The following is an 18,865-nucleotide window of genomic DNA, read 5'->3' on the forward strand; positions in this document are numbered from 1 at the left end:
TGAAAACGGACACCTGCTGTATGCGCACGACACGAACCCCGGCACTTTCAGAAAGATGTCAACGCTGGATGCAGGTATCGGAGCAGTACTGTGAGACGACATCGCAGTCCAAGCTGTCCTGCAGCACAGGCTTTGATCAGCTCTGTTTTCCCACGTGTCCATTTTCGAGAAAGCGTTTTTTGCGCAGCACTTGACAGGCTCTCTGTGCCCAGCCGTCAGCTGGCGGCAACACGTACCTGACGAGAGCGGGAGCGTGCGAGCGCACGGCTCTGCGTTCGTCTCTCCTGCTCCTCAGAGTCTGCAGAGCATTTCTTCGTTTACTGCAGCTGTATCCGTGACTTTTGCAGGAGCCATGGAGCGAATACGCCTCGCTGTGTCTCTGTCCCTACGCTTTCAGCGGTTGGCTTCATAATAAAGCACAGCGAAAAGTGGCCTCGTGGTGACGTGTTCTCTCAGGTTAGCGAAAGGAAATGAAATACAAGCCGTGTAACCGAGTGCTGTCTCACCCACATCGTGTCCTCACCTTTCCGGGAGCGATGGACACTCTTTGCTTTATTAAGTGTGGCACACGGGAGCAACGTCCACCCTCACCTGTCCCGGCTCATGGCACTCGGCCGCGGTAGAGCTTTCCAGCGGGACGCTCGGGGGACTGGAGCTCTCGCGCTGCCGACGCCCTCGGGTCCTCCCGTGGCGCTCAGGGGGGTCGGGTCCTGCAGCTGCAGAGCGAACGAACGAGCAGCGATGAAGACAAAACCCTGAGAACGCAACTATCCAAAGTGCCGAACAGTAAAATGAAGTTAATAGCGGATGTGAAACAAGCTCACAGGAACGGTGTTTCATCAACTCTTTTTATCAACGAGTTTCATTCGTCCCCGTCTGTGCTCCTGAGAAACCGCATTCTTATGATCAATTCATGCGACACGACCCGAAGTAGGACTTTCACATACGTACGGGGCAGGGACATGTATTTTACATTTGCATTTACATTTCCATGTATTCATTTTTCAGACACTTTCTCAAAGTGACGAACATCTCATGGAAGATACAATGTGTTCATTAGGAGGAAGAGACACTCAGATACAGATTCTTAAGTGCGGTCACTTTCTTTCCATCATATGAACCAACATTTATCACACCGGTAGCTGCATTTTAACGCCATGTTTCTACACTAAGACTCCCTCTATAAATATGTGGTGATTTCAAGTGTCAAACTTTTTTTTCTGCTAGAAAAACATTCCACCATCTGCACCATGACCTCCGTGGCCCCCCGCTGAGTACTGTATCCTGTGGCCCTTGTAGGCATTGCGTGTATGTGTGCGTGTGTGTGTGTGTGTGTGTGTGTGTGTGTGTGTGTGTGTGCGTGTGTGTGATCTTCTTTCTGCATTGCTGTGAGAAGTAAAAAAGAGAAAAAATGCGGGATATTGAAGTGAGAAAAAACTGGGCGATTTTGCTCCGGGAAGCGGCTCGGCTTTGGAAATGCAGCGAAAGACAGCATATGAAGCACTGATATGTTTTTCCAGGGAAAACGGACGTTGTGCCCGAACCCGATAAACACGCCTCCTCGGCTCATTTCTCTCGTGGTGCCGAAGCGGAGCGTCAGGAGCGTTTGTGCACGGGGCACCGATTCCTGCTGATGTGGGCGGCGCGCTCACACCTCCGGCCCCTTTCAGAGCTTCTCAGAGTTGATGAAGGCAAAGGCATCGAACACCGTTTCACAATAATTCACTTCAATTCAATGTATTTTTATGGAGCTCTTCTCACACAGCGACACAGAGCTGAACGGGAATGAGACAAAGAAACAAATAAGACAGCTGACTATACGGTACTAGAGTAATACGGTATCCATGCAGGTATTAAAGCTGTATCTCCAACACCACCACGCTGAGCACTGGGGCCCCCAGGGCTGCGCGTTCAGTCCGCTGCTGTTCGCTCTCCTGACTCACGGCTGTGTACCAACGCAGAGCTCGAACCACATCATCAAGTTCGCCGACGACACGACCCTGGTGGGTCTTATGTGAAAGAAATTTTTTCCTTCCCGTACAGTTGTAGGAGACCCTGGAAAAAATATACTCGGGCACACAGACTTTCCATGACAACGTCGGCCGACGGGAGAGCCCCAGAAATTGGGTTCCCCCCGCTCCGATCAGTCTTTATTGCCTGCTTTTATTTGCGAGGCTCATACATAATTCATTACAGGGCGTTACAACAGGTGTGTTCGGTGTTTTCCTGCCTTTTTGCTTAATAACTTTCTGCTCCTTTCCTTCTCAAACCCCTCACCTTAAAGCGAAACCATCCAACCCCCATCAGCCAGCAAGGCAGGACCATCAGCCTTTACCAGATAACCTCTGACCTGGTGCCTGGTACAGCCCGCATCTCCCACAATGGTCTTGCATTCCAGAGCACAGAGCAGAGCCTTAAACCTAGTACAGAAATATTAGCAGTTATCACGCTTAGCAATTTCTATGACTACTACATTTTGATATCACGCTCATCACCAAGAAGGAGGAGTCCGAGAGGAGGTGCAGCGGCTAACGGACCGATGCAGAGCCAACAACTTGTCCCTTAACGTGGATAAAACAAAAGAGATGATTTTGGACTTCAGGAGAGCACGGAGCGACCGCTCTCCGCTGGACATCGACGGCTCCTCCCTGGAGATATCAAGAGCACCAAATTCCTTGGTGTTCACCTGGCGGAGAACCTCACCTGGTCCCTCAACACCAGCTCCATAGCCAAGAAAGTTCTCAGCATCTGTGGTTTCTGCAAAGGTTGAGAAGGGCCCATCTCCCACCACCCCCCATCCTCACCACATTCTACAGAGGGACTATCGAGAGCATCCTGAGCCGCTTCGTCGCCACCTGGTTCGGAAATTGGACAGTTTTGGACCTTGCGGCGGATAGTGAGGACAGCTGAGAAGATCATCAAGGTCTTTCTCCCCCCCATCACAGATATTTACACCACACACTGCATCCACAAAGCCATCAGCATTGACCTCAGATGACCCCATGCACCCCTCACACAAACTCTTCACCCTCCTGCCATTTGGAAAAAGGTGCCGAAGCATCGGGCCTCACAGCCAGACTGTGTAACAGCAACAAAATCATCTTGATGGGTGATCAATATTGATATAGACGTGTTGTCGGATTCTCTCGCTAATAGTTTTGTCTCTTCAATTCACTTGGTTTTACTCAAGTTCCCGAAACTTATTGTGTACACGATCACCGTGTAAATATTATTCCTGTAAACGACACCATTTCCGATCGTTACCTGTTCACCTTTGATCTATACCTTTGATCTATACCTGCCAGTCCCGTCTGACCACAGCAAGACCACAATCGTGCAACATACTGATGAAAATACTATTGGTAAAATTATGGATTATATTAGAAGCTCTGATTTTGGAATGAGTGCAGATATTGATCAAATGGTTTTTGAGTTTAGGTAAAATTCGCCTTAGATTCTGCGGCTCCACCAAAAACTAAATTTATTCGAAGTGTAAGAAACTCGCTGTGGTTCAACGAATCAACTCGTGCAGTAAATTAGAATGTGATAAATTGCTGTAAATGGCGTTCAACTAAACTGCACATTTGTTATGTAGCCTGGTCCGATTGTCTAATAAATTCGTTTATTTCTGTTTCACACAGCTACTGGTGTGATGAACATTGGTTCATGTGGTGGAAACTAACTGTACTTAATAATCACATGTCTGTAAGTGTCTCTTTCTCTTAATGTAATGAACATATTGTATTTCCTGAGATGTTTGTTGCTTTGGAGAAAAGTGTCTGATAAATAAATACATGTAAATTTAAAAAATTATAGAAAAGCACTTTTTCATGTCAGATTATCCGAATACCACGCAAAGTTAATTGATGAAAATGGGAAAAACCCTCGTTTCTGCTGTAAAACAATTGCTTAATTAAGTGGTAAAGCAAAGCTAAACACAAATGTAAACAATGTATTTGTGCTTCCATTACTAATGATGAATTGATGTGGTTTTTCCACAATAGATGAGAGAATATGTGGACACCCATATAATACACCCGCCAGACCAGCGTAGTGCTCCTGACCTCGGTAATATTAGTTACTGTCCGCACCGCTTCGACGTAATAACCGTGTAGGAAATTACCATGGTAAACCGCTCTGTGGAAGGTACTACCCATCCTTTAGACCCAAACCCACTACATTACTGAGAGCCGCACTTTCTGTGCTCGCAGAACCTGTCAGTATTGTTAATAGCTCGTTACTGTTCTGTGTCCGAAAGATTTTGAAGTCCCCATTATTAGTTACTAGTAAAGAACAAGGAGCTGGACTGTAAGAACAGTAGTAGTTACTGACCCATCTCCAACAGGCCACTTTCATCCAAAATTGTAGCAAAGATCATAGCTCCCCAAATTGACCCTATAGTCCATGTTGTATAAGGTGTGTACTGTACATATGTACTGTTCTTTAATACTGCACTTACTATACTTACTGTACATGAAAGAGGAGCCTGAGGAAGTTTCCACTCAGATTCCATTCCTTCCACAATCAGTGCGTCACAGAGCCAACTGCTTCGAAAACACATGTATGAGGAAAGCGCATCATGTCTGTACCACATTTCAAGTATTTACTTCTGAATGTATCTACTTTACTGCGTGTTGATGCACTTACCGTATTAATATATTTACTGCCTTTACTGTTTATTGCCGCTGTGTGTGAGTGCGTGTGAGAGAGAGAGCAAGCAAGAGACATTACACTGAAGAAAAGCCCCACACTGTCCCCTGCAGTGGAGGAAGACACATTTCACCATCTTATTAATTATTATTGTTTTTCCAACATTTCTCCACAAGGTGACTTACAGTGTGAGGTTTGTACACAAAGCTACTTACACTGATTTCCCCATTTACATGGTTCACAGTAAGTACATTGATCAAAGGTACTATAGCAGGATGTGGGATTCCAACCCAGGACCCTGAGGATGCAAGGAAACTAATTAATCCCCCGTGACACAATGTGTCAGTGGAGTATGAAGACATCTGGATCCCTCCACCACTTTGCTTTCAACCTTCAGGGAGAAGGAGCTCAAAGTTCAAAATAAATTTAAGAATTCCATGAGAACGTGAAACTGGAAATGACTTTAAAGTTTGAGTTGAAGCAGCAAATAAGAGACAGATGTGCAGCTCCGGCTACAGCTGTGCTAAACGTACAACCACAACTACATTTCAACGGGAAGATGGTACCTGATTTCCATTTGTAAAACTCTTGGTGTAATGAGTTCAGTAGAACATGTAAGATTCTCCAGAGACTATCTGCGGTGAGAGCAGCGATGATGATGATGATGATGCCATTGACAACAACAATAGAGGAGTGCAAGGGAACCCATGGTACAAGCACTTCAGTAGCGTTCTGAGCCACCTTCACTTCACTCTCCTTCAGCCAACGTTCACTATCGAGACACACCATTCCACCGCCATGTACAGCCAACTAAACACACACTTGTTTGTATGCGTTGCCTCCTTTACAGGACTCGGTTAGCGCGGGTTTCTAACAAGTCGTGTCATCAGACAGGAGTATCAAAACTGCCAGAAGTCAGTTTACTGTTAATTCCTCAAACGTTGAGAGTATGAGTTCACTGAAAGGCCCATCATGAAGGACTAGAAGCTAGAATTTTTACAGTCTGGGATAATGACGCTACAAAGAGACTGTAGTAACAGGAAGTGACCAATGACAGTTCTTCATCAGACTTCTGTAAAACAATTAAACCATTTCTGAGGTAGACAGCAGTCGTAAGACACATTACAAACACACGTTCATCTTTATGTCCATAGCAAGAGTAGAGGAGATGCTGTATATGGCTGCAGTGTCTGTTTCGGGACAGTTCACGACCTGGGAGGTCATTCACAGAAACGCAGCTACCTGTTAAACATCCGTGTGTGTGTGTGTGTGTGTGTGTGTGTGTGTGTGTGTGTGTGTGTTTGTGTGTGTGTGAGGGACTCTGCTATTTACAGGTGAAGAGTCTCTCGGCCGCGTGGATGCGCTGGTGCCTCTTGAGGTTGCACTTCTGCGTGAAGCGCTTGCCGCAGTCCATGCACATGTAGGGCCGCTCCCCTGTGTGCACACGCCGGTGCGCCTTCAGGTTGCTCAGCTTAGTGAAGCTCCGCCCACAGAGCGTGCACACGAACGGCCTCTCGCCCGTGTGGATCTGCTGGTGGGCCTTCAGATGACACGAGTGCGAGAAGCTTTTGCCGCACTGGACGCAGCTGTGGGGGGGCTGTTTCGACACCGCTTTCACACCGAGCACCTGAGCGAAGCTCCGCCCAAAGTGGGTGGAACCAGGAGGTTTCTCTGTGGTGCAGACCCTCGCGGGGCCCTGGCTACTCTTCCCATACAGACCACCAGCACCATCGGCGGGCAACTCTACCGTGGTTCTCTCCGCACCCCGCCTCACCGCCACGGGGTCTCCTAGCAGAGGGTGTCTCTGACCCCCAGTCTGCAGCGGAGGCTCCTCCCACTTGGAGCGTGTGCCCAGAACCCTGCTCACATGTTCTGAGGAAGACAAGTCCACCTCTGTCTCAGTTTGGGTGGTCTCTGCAGTCACTTCCTGGACAAACGCATCCTCTGGCCTGGTGTCCCTGCCCCACTCTGCCAGCTGCACATCCTCCTGCTTGATGGTAGCAGGTCCGTCAGAGTCGCTCTGCGGTTTACAATCTAGAGATCTGGAAGTGGACAGGCACTCTGCAACCAGCTGAAGCTTCACCTGGGACACACCCCTTGGACCCCCAACCGCCTGGGCAAAAGCCGTCCTCAATCCACCAGCTGTCTTGTCCATTTCAGAGCCTCCGGTGCACTGCTGAGGTCCTACCAGGCTGAGTGCCTTAGCGGCGTGTCCGTGGGCCTCCTGTGGTGTGGACAGCAGACTGGTTTCCCCCACACCCTGGGTAGCCCTGTCCAGCCCCTCCATGCAGTCCCACTGGGCCTCACCATCCTTCCTCTGGACATGGACAGAATCGGGCTCCTCAGCACCTGCTCAGCAAAGACAGAACATGTTATTTCCACACAGCCGCAAAACACTGCACTCTTACTTTTGTACTGAACACGAGGTCACACCGGTTATCAATAACCAATAATCACGGGACAACACTGTGACTGTGTGCAGTGTGACTCCACAGGATGTCCATGTAACGACACATTGGATAACATTCGAGACGAACAGTGCTCCAAAGGCAAAGACATCTTCCCTCATTTTACCCCCTAACGTACATGGACACAGTAATTATTCTACCATAAAACATTTTATTAATTTATTCTTCTAATTTTGAATGTAACAATTTCAGGCACATTCGGTCTTTGTATTTCACGTCATTCCATGTACGGCTGCTCAGAAGCCTCTAAATTATAACTCTGCCTTCACTGAAATATCCTTTTAACTGCTCCCCGAGGTGCCAGTAAAGTGTGTCATAGTGGTGACACACTGCACTATACACACACTCCTGTCACACCACCACCAACATCTGGGTCAGTACTTTTTGGACCTTAGTCCTTACCTTCCACTCGGGGCTTCGAGGGGCCCTGGAGACGGACGCCGCACAGCACTTCTTCCCGCGTCTCCTCTTTCAGTGTTGCATCTCGCTCTCTGTCCTTCGCACCTGCAGGCTGCGGGAGCCCAGTATGAAGGTCACCCTCACACAGGACAGGAGAACCACAGTACAGTGCAGCGCAGTCCACATCAGTACAGTAAAGTACAGCAAAGGATCAGTCTCCTGAACAAGGCAGCGACATTTCTGAGGAAACAGCTGTTTACACCCAGAGTTACTGCGCAGTCCCTCTGAATTCAAGGACGCTCACCTCCAGTGCCTTAACCGCACTGGGTGCAGTCGCCTCCTCCGGGCCCTTGGCGGCAGCGGGATCCCCCTCCTCCCTGGGACAGCTGCTCCACCTGCCCTCGGGACCGCCCTCCTGCTTCAGGCCACGCCCCTCAGGACCACCTGCGTGGGAATCACCCGCCCCGTGACGTCACTTCAAACACGCGGAGCACCAGGATGCTCGCAGTGCGGTGATGACGAGCAACGATGCTCGCAGCGGGCTCGCGATGACTGACCGTGCTCGGGACCCCACACCGTCGCCCTGCCGCACTGCGCGCACCGCGCCGCCTCGCGCCGCCGGCCCTCGGCCCACTGCAGCCGCTTCCGGAGCGCCTCCACCTGCTCCCTGCTGCGGGACACCTCCTCCACGAAGCTGTCCTCCACCAGGCGCACGATCTCGTACATGGCCGCCTTGAAAACGGTCTCCATGAGGCCGGAGAGCTGCGCCTGGAACGCCGCGATGGCCTCCGACATGGCGCTCGCGCTCGGGGGGCGGATCCAGAAAGGGGGCGTGGCCTGCGCTCAGCCGGAGCACCTGAGGGAGAGCGAGTCACCTTTCCAGTGTAGGGCCGCGGCTTTAACGAGTTGGTTAAAGGGCCTTTGCAGCATCGCAGTCCCGTGCGACGGCTTGTTTATTTACTAGAATCAAGCGACGGCCTCAGCTCAGAGCGCAGGCAAGACGAACCGGCCCCGGGAGCTAGCTGCGCGTATCTACGGCCTATTATTTCCTTAAGACGCGTTTCCTTCTGTAGCGCCGGCTCCCACGGAAGTGCTTTTGGCTCTCAGAGCAAAGTGTGGACCTTTCAGCTGTGTATTCTGCGGGAGTAGAGTCAATAACATTGCAAGAAAAAAGGCCCCTCGCCGCTATTCCTGTGCGTACGGGCGCCCGGTCCTCCTGTCATCTACTTCCTGTTCGGCATCGCGGCATACGTAACTTCCTGTCTATACGGCGCACTCGTAGTGCCAAACCAAGCGAAAAGCGTTTAGGAAACATCTGTTACAGCGCAGGTTCTCAAGAAGTACTTGCTTGGTTTGTGTTACAGAGAGTAAATAGATAAACCCAACTGTACAAATTCGTGCACTTGAATATCCCATGTGAGTCAGCAAAAAAGAAAGAGAAAATAGATCTGCGTTGTGCTTTCCAGGATCTCTCTCTGAGACAGCAGACAGGACAAGGTATTCCTTTCAGTGTCAGCTCTGAGCCCTGCTGTATGGCAGTGGAGGAAGATGTTCAGTGGGAGTTTCCACAGTGTACACCACACTGCATTTACTGTAGACATCTAAAGTCACAGTCAATGAAAGAAGCTTTGTACTGGAGAGCGGCCAAGGCCAGCAGTTTATTGAGAAGATGAAGCCACACGCCGGTACCAGGGTATTTACAGTACAAATCCAAACACTGCATACGGGACAGGAACGAAAACACACACCTTACGAGTGCTTACGGGGAGCGTGCTAAGGCACATCATGTTGTTCCAGATGTCATTTAACAAACAGAGACTGGGGAGGGAGGAGAGCTGATGTCGGGTGTTTATTTTAGCTTTATTACTGCATAAAATTCACTTCTTCGGTTTGTTACTTCTTGCACACTAGTAGTGTGTGCAGTGTGTCCCTCTGCTCACCTACCTCTGTCAGGTTTCAAAACATGGAATTGGAATTATTCCAGAAACACAATGTCACTGCCCTAAAAATAGTGAGGCAGCAAGAGAATTTTAGTCTTCATAATACTTGCATACTTCAGTCAAAGGGTTAACTATTCTAGTTTGCATACAGTTTTAAAGTTCTGCATATTACAATAAATTACATAAGTATTTTTTGACACTTTTAACTGAATGTCTGGTCAAAGTAGAAAAATCAAATGGGAACAAAATTAGTTTACAGTAAAAAACAGCAAATATATTCATTCACCAGACAAACAGAAGTTTAGCAAACTGCTCACTTTTCTTTAGAGATATTGGAAGTACACTGGTTCCTTGCATTATGGATTTTTGAAGATGCATTTTCCATTTATTTTAATAGCATTTTCTTCACTTGTCTTGTTTGTAAAAAAAAAAAAAAAAGGTCAAAAACAATATAATAGAACTGTGAGACTGCCTAAATTCAGCTCACTTCTACGGTGTTTAAAGCTCGCGTGATTTTGCCAGGGACAAAAAACAAGAGGAATGTATGTTTACCAATCAATCAACATTATTTAGTCATTTTAAAGCCATAATTTAAATGCAGCTCAATGTCAATAAATGTACAGGTAGTGCTTAACTTAACACAGGGATCCGTTCTAATGACCCCTTATGCTGTATTATATGATCCATACGCATATACAGTGGCAAGAAAGAGTATGTGAACCCTTTGGAATTGGTTTTCTGCATTAATTTGTCAAAATATCATCTCATGCTCATCAAAGTCACAAGTATAGACAAACTCAATGTGCTTAAGCTAACAGCACACTAAAAATTATAGTCTTTCATGGCTTTATTGAACACATCCCATTAAACATTCACAGTGCTGTGGAAAAAGTAAGTGAACACTTGGACTTAGTAGCTAGTTGATCCTCCTTTGGCAGCAATAACCTCAACCAAGCATTTCCGGTAGCTGCGGATTAGACCTGCACACCGTTCCGGAGGAATTTCGGACCAATCTTCCTTACAGAACTGCTTCAGCGCAGCCATAGTCTTAGGATGTCTGGTGTGAACAGCTCTCCTGAGGTCCTTCCACAGCATCTCTATGGGGTTAAGGTCTGGGCTCCGACTGGGCCGCTCAAAAAGGCAGAGTTTTGAAGCCATTCTGTAGTGGATTTACTTCGCTGTTCAGCATCACTGTCCTCCTGCACAGCCACCCTGATATTTTCCTGTAGGATATGTTGATAAACACGGGAATTCATTTTTCCCTCAGTGATGGCAAGTGGTTCAGGCTCTGAAGCAGCACAGCAACCCAAAATCATGATGCTCCCTCCACTGTACTGAACTGTTGGGATGATGTTTTCATGCTGGTACGCAGTGCCCTTCTTACGCCACACACAGTGCTGTGTGTTCTTCCCAACAACTCAGCCTTAGTTTCATCAGTCCACAAAACATTTTCCCAGGTGCACTGTGGAGTGTCAGGGTGGTCTTTGGAAAACATCAGGCACACAGCAATGTTTTTGTTGGAAAGCAGCGCTTTTCTTCATGGTGTCCTTCCACGGACACCGTGCCTGTTCAATGTTTTCCGTATAATAGACTCATGAAAAGAGACGTTAACCAGTTTCAATAATTTCTTCAAGTCTTTAGCTGTCACTTGAGGGTTCTTTTTTACCTCACTGAGAATTGTGCGGTGTGCTCTTTGAGTCATCTTGACTCAACGGCCACTTCTAAGGAGAGTAGCCACAGTACTAAATCATCTCCGTTTATAGACAATTTGTCTAACAGTGAACAGATAAATATGTACGCTCTTTGAGATAACTTTGTATTCCTTTCCATCTTTATGCAACACAGCAATTCTTGATCGCAGGTCTTCTGAGAACTCTTTTTTTGCAAGGCATGGTTCATATCAACAGCTTTTTGTGAATCACAAAATCAAACTGTTTGAGTGCTTTTTAGAAGTCAAGTAGCGCTAAACCACACCTCCAATCTCATTTCATTAATTGGACACAAGGTTTGCCAACTTCCAGCTCTAATTAGCTTTTGTTGAAGGCATTAGCCTAGGGTTTCACATACTATTTCCAACCTATACTGTGAATATTTGAATATCGTCAATATTTACAAGAACAATACAATTTGTGTTATTAGTTAAAACAGGTTGTGTTTGTTGATTACTATAACTTAGATGAATATCAAAGCAGATTAAGACAAATTTATACATGAATGCAGTAATTTCCAAAGGACTCACACACTTTTCCTTGCCACTGTATAAACAATTAATATGCATCAATGCTATGCTTTCAAATAGAGCTTTATGTTTCCTCAATCAATTTCACACATTATTCATGTTAATATTCAGTATAGAACAGCAATGAAGTACAGTAATGTTCTCATGTTTCAATATTATTTTCACGTTCAATTCTAAATCCATGTCCTTAGCACCACCAGAACTCATGTTTTCTCTTGCCAGCCACTGTATAAAAAATGGTAACTTGAATGGATTCACTAAGGTAACGTTGTGTAAATAAAACAGTCCATGTTATCGTACAGCAGATGGAGCGGTCAGCTAATCAACGTTAGACAATATGACTAATCATTGAGACTCCAAAATAGTAAAGCTGAGGGGAAGGCCGTAATAAGTTGCATGTCATAGTTCGAGGACTAACTGTATTACAGTAAGAAGTCTCACAAAGTATTTTTTACTCATTAAAACTCCAGTTGAAACTTCACTCGGCTCACATTCTTCTCCAAGGTGAATGAAAGGGATTTTTATAGAGTCCATCCCATGAATGAAGTGACGGAACTCTGTATTAACACCTGAATGACTGGGTTTCAGTGGTAAAAACCAAATGTATATTTTCAAAAAAAGAAAGAAAGAAAAAGTCCCCACTGTATATGTAAGCTGAGGAGCCAGTGTATTGGTACGTCACCTTCAATATCTCAGTGCCTTTTATGCCCAACATACAAGACACCAGCATATAAAATTTAAATGGTTCTTTAAAAAAAATAATAAATAGAAAAAAATTAATGAAACAGATATCCCAGCACAACCCTGTTAAAATAGATGTGTGTATATACTTGTATAGCTATAAAAATGTAGGTCATTTTTGTAAATACAAAAGAAAACATGATGCTCAAAGTGAGATCATACTGTATAAAAAAGACAACATAGATTAATAAAAGGAGAAGCGATAAAGCACTACGTTCTAGATGGACACGCACTGCAGCTTCTCTTTGTGCTCATGCTCAGCCCCCTCCCCCCTCAAGTCTGCTGTGGCCTATGTTTACGCTGGTGGGATTTCAGGTGGTCCAGGCGCTTGAAACTCAGGCCACAAACGGTGCAGCAGTAGGGTCTTTCGCCAGTGTGTGTGCGCTGGTGCACCTTGAGGATGTCGGCACGTGTAAAGCTCTTCTCACACTGCGTGCACCGGTGCGGCTTCTCCTGTGTGTGGATGCGGCGGTGCAGCTTCAGGTTCCACAAGCGGCTGAACTTGTTGCCGCACAGCATGCAGCAGTAGGGCTTGTCGCTCGTGTGGCTGCACTTGTGCTTCTTGAGGTCAGCAAATGAGACGAAGCCCTTGCCGCAGTGGCTGCACAGGTGAAGCCCCTCCCTGGAGTGGATGCGCTGGTGTACCTTCAGATTGCACGCCTGAGTGAAGCTCTTCCCACACTGGGTGCACGTGTATGCGGAAGGCGCTCTGTGGCTGCTCATGTGTGCCTTCAGAGCACCCAGGTCTGCAAAGCTCACATGGCACTGGCTGCAGCTGCGAGCTCGTTCCCCGCAGTGTCCCGGCGAGGTGATGTCCTGGCTCTCCGAACGCCCGTCTGAATCCCTGTGCAATGGCACGAGCTCCTCACCGCGGGCTCTCTGGCCCGACTGTCCCTCCCCGCTCGCCAACTCCACACTTGCCTGTCCCCAGTAGCTGTCGTCCGTCTCCTGCAAATAGCCATCCTCGTTGATCAGGAGGTAACTGAGCTCCCCAATGTCCACATCACCACGGGGGGATGCAGAGCGGGACCTGAAGCGCTCACCGAAAGCAGTCACCCTGTTCCGCTGGAAGCCCAGATGGGCGGCGGATTGGTCATCAACTGCTCCCAGCTCAGTGTGCAGGAGACCTGGCGCATCGTAGTGCAGTTGTGCGCTCTGTGGCTCTTCGGGACCCTGTCCTCTGAGCGCTTCGCCATCAAACACCTGGCTGACAAACGGTGCCTTCGGCTCTGTCTCAAGAGCATCCTCCAATCCGCTGAGCTCCTCCTGGGCGAACCTGGTCCTGTACTGCTCAGTACTCTCCGCCATGTGGCCCCTCGGGGACCCACGGCCTTCTAGGTTCGCAGAAGAAACCCACTCATCCACACGGGGCGGCTGCGTCTCGACACTGAAATCTCTGTCTGCTGCAGAAGCATCAGCTTCCTCCCCTGGATGGCAGAAGAAAGCAGGAACCAGGGTCAACTCTAATGTCCAGCGCAAGGCGGGAGAAAGAGGAAGCCCTGCAGCACTCACCCTCTGCAGACATACTCCACCGCTGTGGCTCCCTGCTGCTCCTGGGTGCCCCCTGCTCCTTCTTCAGTGGCACAGGCTTCTCCCCTTCCACAAGTGCTGGCTGCTGTGGGCAAACGGGGGACACGTGTTCGATCACACACTACGGTCCCACGTGCCATCTCCAACGAAACTGCTGGACCCAAAGCCTGGGCTTGAAACCAAGCTCAAACTAAACACAGTGACCGTGTTGCCAGAAACAAGCACCAAAGCATCACACACCAGGCACTTATCCATATTTACATGTCTTCATCTAGCAGATGTTTTCCTGAAAAGTGATTTGCACTGATCACTAATCAGTATGTCTAACACTTTTGCCCAACGTGCCATACAATGATAGATTTACGTTTATTAATTTAGCAGACACTTTTGTCCAAAGCGACATACATCTCAGCAAAAATACAATTTGTGCATTAAATTAGGAGAGACATGGCTGCAGACATGTGACTCTTAAGTAAACCTAGCTTCTTACCTTCCACTTGATGCACAGATGTTCATCGCTAGAGTAGGTTCATAAAACGCAGGATAGATGAATCCTGATAATCTCCTATCAATTTTTTTTCTAATAAAATACACAAACAATCACATGCAATGCCGGAGTAGCAGCTGTATAAAGCAGCTTATCTGGAGATGCTCATGAAGTTACGGTGCATGAACATTCACACCATACATGAGCTAGAGAGGTTTACATTTATTCACTTACCTGATAGTGCTTCCCAAAGCAAATTTTACAATATTAATCTACCTTTAATTATTTACCTGCTCATACAGTTGGGTTATTGTACTGGGGCAATTTAAGGTACGAACCTTTCTCAAGGGTACTACAGCTGGAGACTTGGAAACTTGAACCTGCCACCTTTGGATACAAAGACAGCTATTCTAGGCACTAAGCTACCAGCTGTCTTCAGATACTCTACTGTAAAGTCCCTACAGTTATCTATACAGAGGAACAAAGGAACACACACACATTTACATGTCTTTATTTAGCAGACACTTTTCTTCAAAGTGGCTTCCAATGAACTCTATGTAGTGTTATCAGCCCACACACCTTAATTCACCAAGGTGACTTACACTGCTAGATACACTACTTACAATGGGTCACTCATCCATACATCAGTAGAACACACACACTCTCTCTGTCACTCATACACTGTGGAGGACCTGAAGAGCATGTCTTTGGACTGTGGGAGGAAACCGGAGCAACCGGAGGAAACCCATGCAGACAAGGGGAGAACACGCAACTCCACACAGACTGAGAGGGGATCGAATCCAAGCGAGACAGCAGCGCTACTCGCTGTGCCACTGTGCTGCCCTGCGGCCCCACACACAGGTCAAATTAGTGGCCAGTCCAATTTAAATACTCACCTCTGCACTGAGAGATGAAACCCACAGGAACACAGGGCAAAAACACAAACATTACGCACAGCGAGGACCGAACTCCCATCCTCAAACACCGTCCAATCTCCGTGAAACAATCGCTGCACCTGCTGTGTAGCACCAAGCGCAGGAGATGCACATGTTTGATCGACACCAACGGCGAGTATTGCGATCACACTCACCTCCAGTGCCTTAACCGCGCTGGGTGCAGTCACCTCCTCCGGGCCCTTGGCGGCAGCGGGATCCCCCTCCTCCCTGGGACAGCTGCTCCACCTGCCCTCGGGACCGCCCTCCTGCTTCAGGCCACGCCCCTCAGGACCACCTGCGTGGGAATCACCCGCCCCGTGACGTCACTTCAAACACGCGGAGCACCAGGATGCTCGCAGTGCGGTGATGACGAGCAACGATGCTCGCAGCGGGCTCGCGATGACTGACCGTGCTCGGGACCCCACACCGTCGCCCTGCCGCACTGCGCGCACCGCGCCGCCTCGCGCCGCCGGCCCTCGGCCCACTGCAGCCGCTTCCGGAGCGCCTCCACCTGCTCCCTGCTGCGGGACACCTCCTCCACGAAGCTGTCCTCCACCAGGCGCACGATCTCGTACATGGCCGCCTTGAAAACGGTCTCCATGAGGCCGGAGAGCTGCGCCTGGAACGCCGCGATGGCCTCCGACATGATGGCGCTCGCGCGTCCGAGGCTCCTCCCGCGCGGTGCTGGCGGCGGCGGCGGGTTCGAGAGACCGAGGCTGAGGACGGCTCACTGTCTCAGTCCCTGGCCTGCGGTTCGCGAGTCGCGCTGCCCGCCGCTTCCTCGGCTCTGTCCGTCCGTCCGCGGCACTGACTCACTCGACAGCGCGCCCACACAGGACGGGAACGGAACGGAACGGACTCCCTGTCTGTCTGAGACAGTCAGTGTCTCTACTCTTCTAGCGGCGCTGAGACTCTCGGCTCATCCTCTGCGCTCCTTCCTTCTCTCACACTCGGACTTCGGACGCGGAACTGTGGAAAACGGCGACGAACGCGCACTTCACTTACGGACACCTTTTTCTGTTTTTTCTTTTTTTTTTTTTTTTTTTTTTGCAAAAAAAAAAATGTGCCAATTAGCTACCGACTCGAGACCGTGAAACTCACCACCCGCCAACTTCCGGGATCCACGGAAGTAGTTACTGGGAAACTGGAAGCGGAAATGAACAACTGGAACGCGAGAAATAAACTTTTCTTTTAAATATTTATGAAACAATTTAAGAACCCACCATACAAGAATTTTAATACAGAACAATCAAACCTACTCAGGGAGAAGTAACAATAAATTCACAAATTACAAAACACTCCAGTAACTAAAAATATTACAATATTATATGTACAGTCATGATAATGGCTTTCTCGTTATTACACTCCTCAGTACTCTTTATGAGTTTTTTTATTAGCAGATTTGGACCTGTATATATATATATATGGCTAAAATCCTTCATAAATGAATGATATTGGCTATGCCTGATTCTCTCCAAAAGAAGGTCAAGAAGTTTCCTTGAGCCTAATTTTTTGACACAACTTCTAGGTTATTAACATAAGTGGTCCAGTGATGGATAAGCTTTGTATGCCTCCGAATAACAGGATTGTGGCGGAGCGACAAGCCAGTTGTCCTGAATTTGCTCTTGACAGGTCATTTGGGACGTTTCCACTTGTAGCGTCCCCCCATGGAGCTACTAGAAACTTGCTCAACAGACAGAATAAAAGAAAGATGCTCTTTATTGAAAGCATACATGTCTCCAACAGCAGTCTTAACAAAGACATTTCAGACAGTACAAAATACAGAACACTTCAGAATCCCCCTGGGTCACTCCCAGCCCCCCTGCTGCACCCTATGGTTAAGGGGTCGTCCCCCCCCCGGGACTCCCCAGAATCCCACTCTTAAACACTGAACATAAATAGGATGACAACCAATCAGAAACCACACACAACTATGTACACACACATAAACACTAATGCCAACTATTTACACATTTACTCCCTCAGCGCTGTTACACACTCAAGACTTTGGTGTTTGCTCTGTGGCTCGTAGTGCTGGATCCATGTCTCGTCTCCAGTAACGATGCGTCTCGTAAAGGCATCGCCTTCGTCGTCATAGTGATTCAGAAGCCGCTGACACATTTCCAAAGGACAGTATTTGTGTTCTTCGGTTAGCTATCCTGAAAACCATCACGCTCAAGCCTTAGTTAAACCAAGGTTGTCATTGTGGTGTGAAAATATGTTCAAGTAGTTAATATTTTCAAGTGATTAATATGTTCTAATGTGACGTAAGAGTTAAGACGTTCAGAAAATGTACTGTATGTTGTCTGCTTAACGCAGTAGAGAAATGTTGATAAGGAAAACAAAAAGGAAAAGAGAGTTTAAGCTTTAGGATGCGTCTCTACACGCTTCTTAAATGTGGACAAATTATTCGGAGTAAAGATATCTTTTGCGTCGGATGCAAGGGAAGTTTCGAAAGTGTTGCCATGCCTGATGGTGACCTGTGTATGAGCTTGCAAATAAAAGGAGGCAACGCAAACCGATGAGGGAGACGCCCAGCTGTTGGGTTTCTTCCATCGGCCGATGTTGTCGTGAAAAGTCTCTATGTGTCTCAGTGCGGATCTCCTGCGGCTGATCGGTTCCCGAAAAGGAAATATAATTTCTTTCATGTCATGGATGATTTCATAAGCAGAACCTGGAGCAATTTGCAGATGGGCCACTGCCTCATCAATGGTCACTTGCTTGTTTGCCAGAACCATGCCATGAGCACCATCAATGCTGTCAGCAGTAGTGGACAAGGACAGGCCCCCTCACCGTTCTTCACCTGTGAAACCCCTGCTCAAAGTTGAAGATGGACTTTTGTTCCCGATACGCCTTCATCCTGCTGAAAACAGACAACAGCACGCTGCTGCTGCCGCTGCTGCTCTCCGGTGAATGCGCAAAGGGCCATGGCCATGCGAACAAGGGTACGATTGTACGGAGACCGGTGTCAGAACAACTTAGGCAGTCGGAGCTCATGCGCATATGTGCAACTACTACTGCAGCCAACAGTGTAAAAAAGTTAAAAGTATCATTGCGGACACTTTTTTGACTTACTTAGGCGAAATGTTTAGAACAAAGGCTGAAAGTTGAGCAGATAAAATCAATTCAGTTCAGTTTATTTGTAAAGAGCGCTCTTCTTACGCAGTGACACAGAGCATTTAATTGTTAATCAAATCAAAATCAATGGCGGTTTTACTAGTGGGAGTGTTTTAAATTGCTTATAGTTGCAGCTAGACACTTGTGAGTGAACATCTAAATGAAGAACAAAGTTGGAAGATGCATGTTAATTATACTCAATATTCTTTAATGTGCAAATGTACAGGCTTCGTAAAGGAGGTAGTGCGATGGGGCACAGAGGGCTGGGAAGCGGGAGAAAGTAGCCGGTGTCGTGGTCCTCTCATCCAACGCTATCTAACGAGAGACTCTACGAGATGCCAAGGTCTCGAGATCTTGGC

At 47.7% G+C, this 18,865-nt stretch overlaps 2 protein-coding genes across 2 annotated transcripts; both read right to left on the reverse strand.

Moving 5' to 3' along the window:
- Positions 1-546: 546 nt before the first annotated feature.
- On the reverse strand, positions 547-8,755 carry LOC108925865 (zinc finger protein 324B-like). The gene is made up of 5 exons (XM_029259011.1): positions 8,075-8,755; positions 7,822-7,961; positions 7,521-7,629; positions 5,983-6,999; positions 547-716 (listed from the first exon to the last, which is right to left on the reverse strand). Exons 1-5 carry the CDS (start codon positions 8,310-8,312, stop codon positions 556-558), a joined length of 1,665 nt encoding a protein of 554 aa, XP_029114844.1. The 5' UTR covers positions 8,313-8,755; the 3' UTR covers positions 547-555.
- Positions 8,756-11,715: 2,960 nt separating this feature from the next.
- LOC108925896 (zinc finger protein 252-like) lies at positions 11,716-16,811 on the reverse strand. Its single transcript, XM_018738236.2, has 4 exons — positions 15,798-16,811; positions 15,545-15,684; positions 13,950-14,052; positions 11,716-13,864 (listed from the first exon to the last, which is right to left on the reverse strand). The coding sequence occupies exons 1-4, from the start codon at positions 16,033-16,035 to the stop codon at positions 12,711-12,713; spliced, it is 1,635 nt and encodes a 544-aa protein (XP_018593752.2). The 5' UTR covers positions 16,036-16,811; the 3' UTR covers positions 11,716-12,710.
- Between the last annotated feature and the right edge of the window lie 2,054 nt (positions 16,812-18,865).

The sequence above is a fragment of the Scleropages formosus genome, chromosome 16 (genome assembly GCF_900964775.1).
Source record: "Scleropages formosus chromosome 16, fSclFor1.1, whole genome shotgun sequence".
In the NCBI taxonomy this organism is placed as follows: Eukaryota; Metazoa; Chordata; class Actinopteri; order Osteoglossiformes; family Osteoglossidae; genus Scleropages; species Scleropages formosus.

What these genes read in the sequence shown, in the direction of transcription:
- LOC108925896 (XM_018738236.2), bottom strand. Translation starts at nt 16,035, where the DNA reads ATGTCGGAGGCCATCGCGGCGTTCCAGGCGCAGCTCTCCGGCCTCATG. An exon ending in GGTGTGGGGTCCCGAGCACG is followed by an intron (nt 15,685 to 15,797) that starts GTCAGTCATCGC and finishes ATTCCCACGCAG; the next exon opens with GTGGTCCTGAGGGGCGTGGC. An exon ending in GTGGAGTATGTCTGCAGAGG is followed by an intron (nt 13,865 to 13,949) that starts GTGAGTGCTGCA and finishes TCTGCCATCCAG; the next exon opens with GGGAGGAAGCTGATGCTTCT.
- LOC108925865 (XM_029259011.1), bottom strand. Translation starts at nt 8,312, where the DNA reads ATGTCGGAGGCCATCGCGGCGTTCCAGGCGCAGCTCTCCGGCCTCATG. An exon ending in GGTGTGGGGTCCCGAGCACG is followed by an intron (nt 7,962 to 8,074) that starts GTCAGTCATCGC and finishes ATTCCCACGCAG; the next exon opens with GTGGTCCTGAGGGGCGTGGC. An exon ending in CTCGAAGCCCCGAGTGGAAG is followed by an intron (nt 7,000 to 7,520) that starts GTAAGGACTAAG and finishes TTTGCTGAGCAG; the next exon opens with GTGCTGAGGAGCCCGATTCT.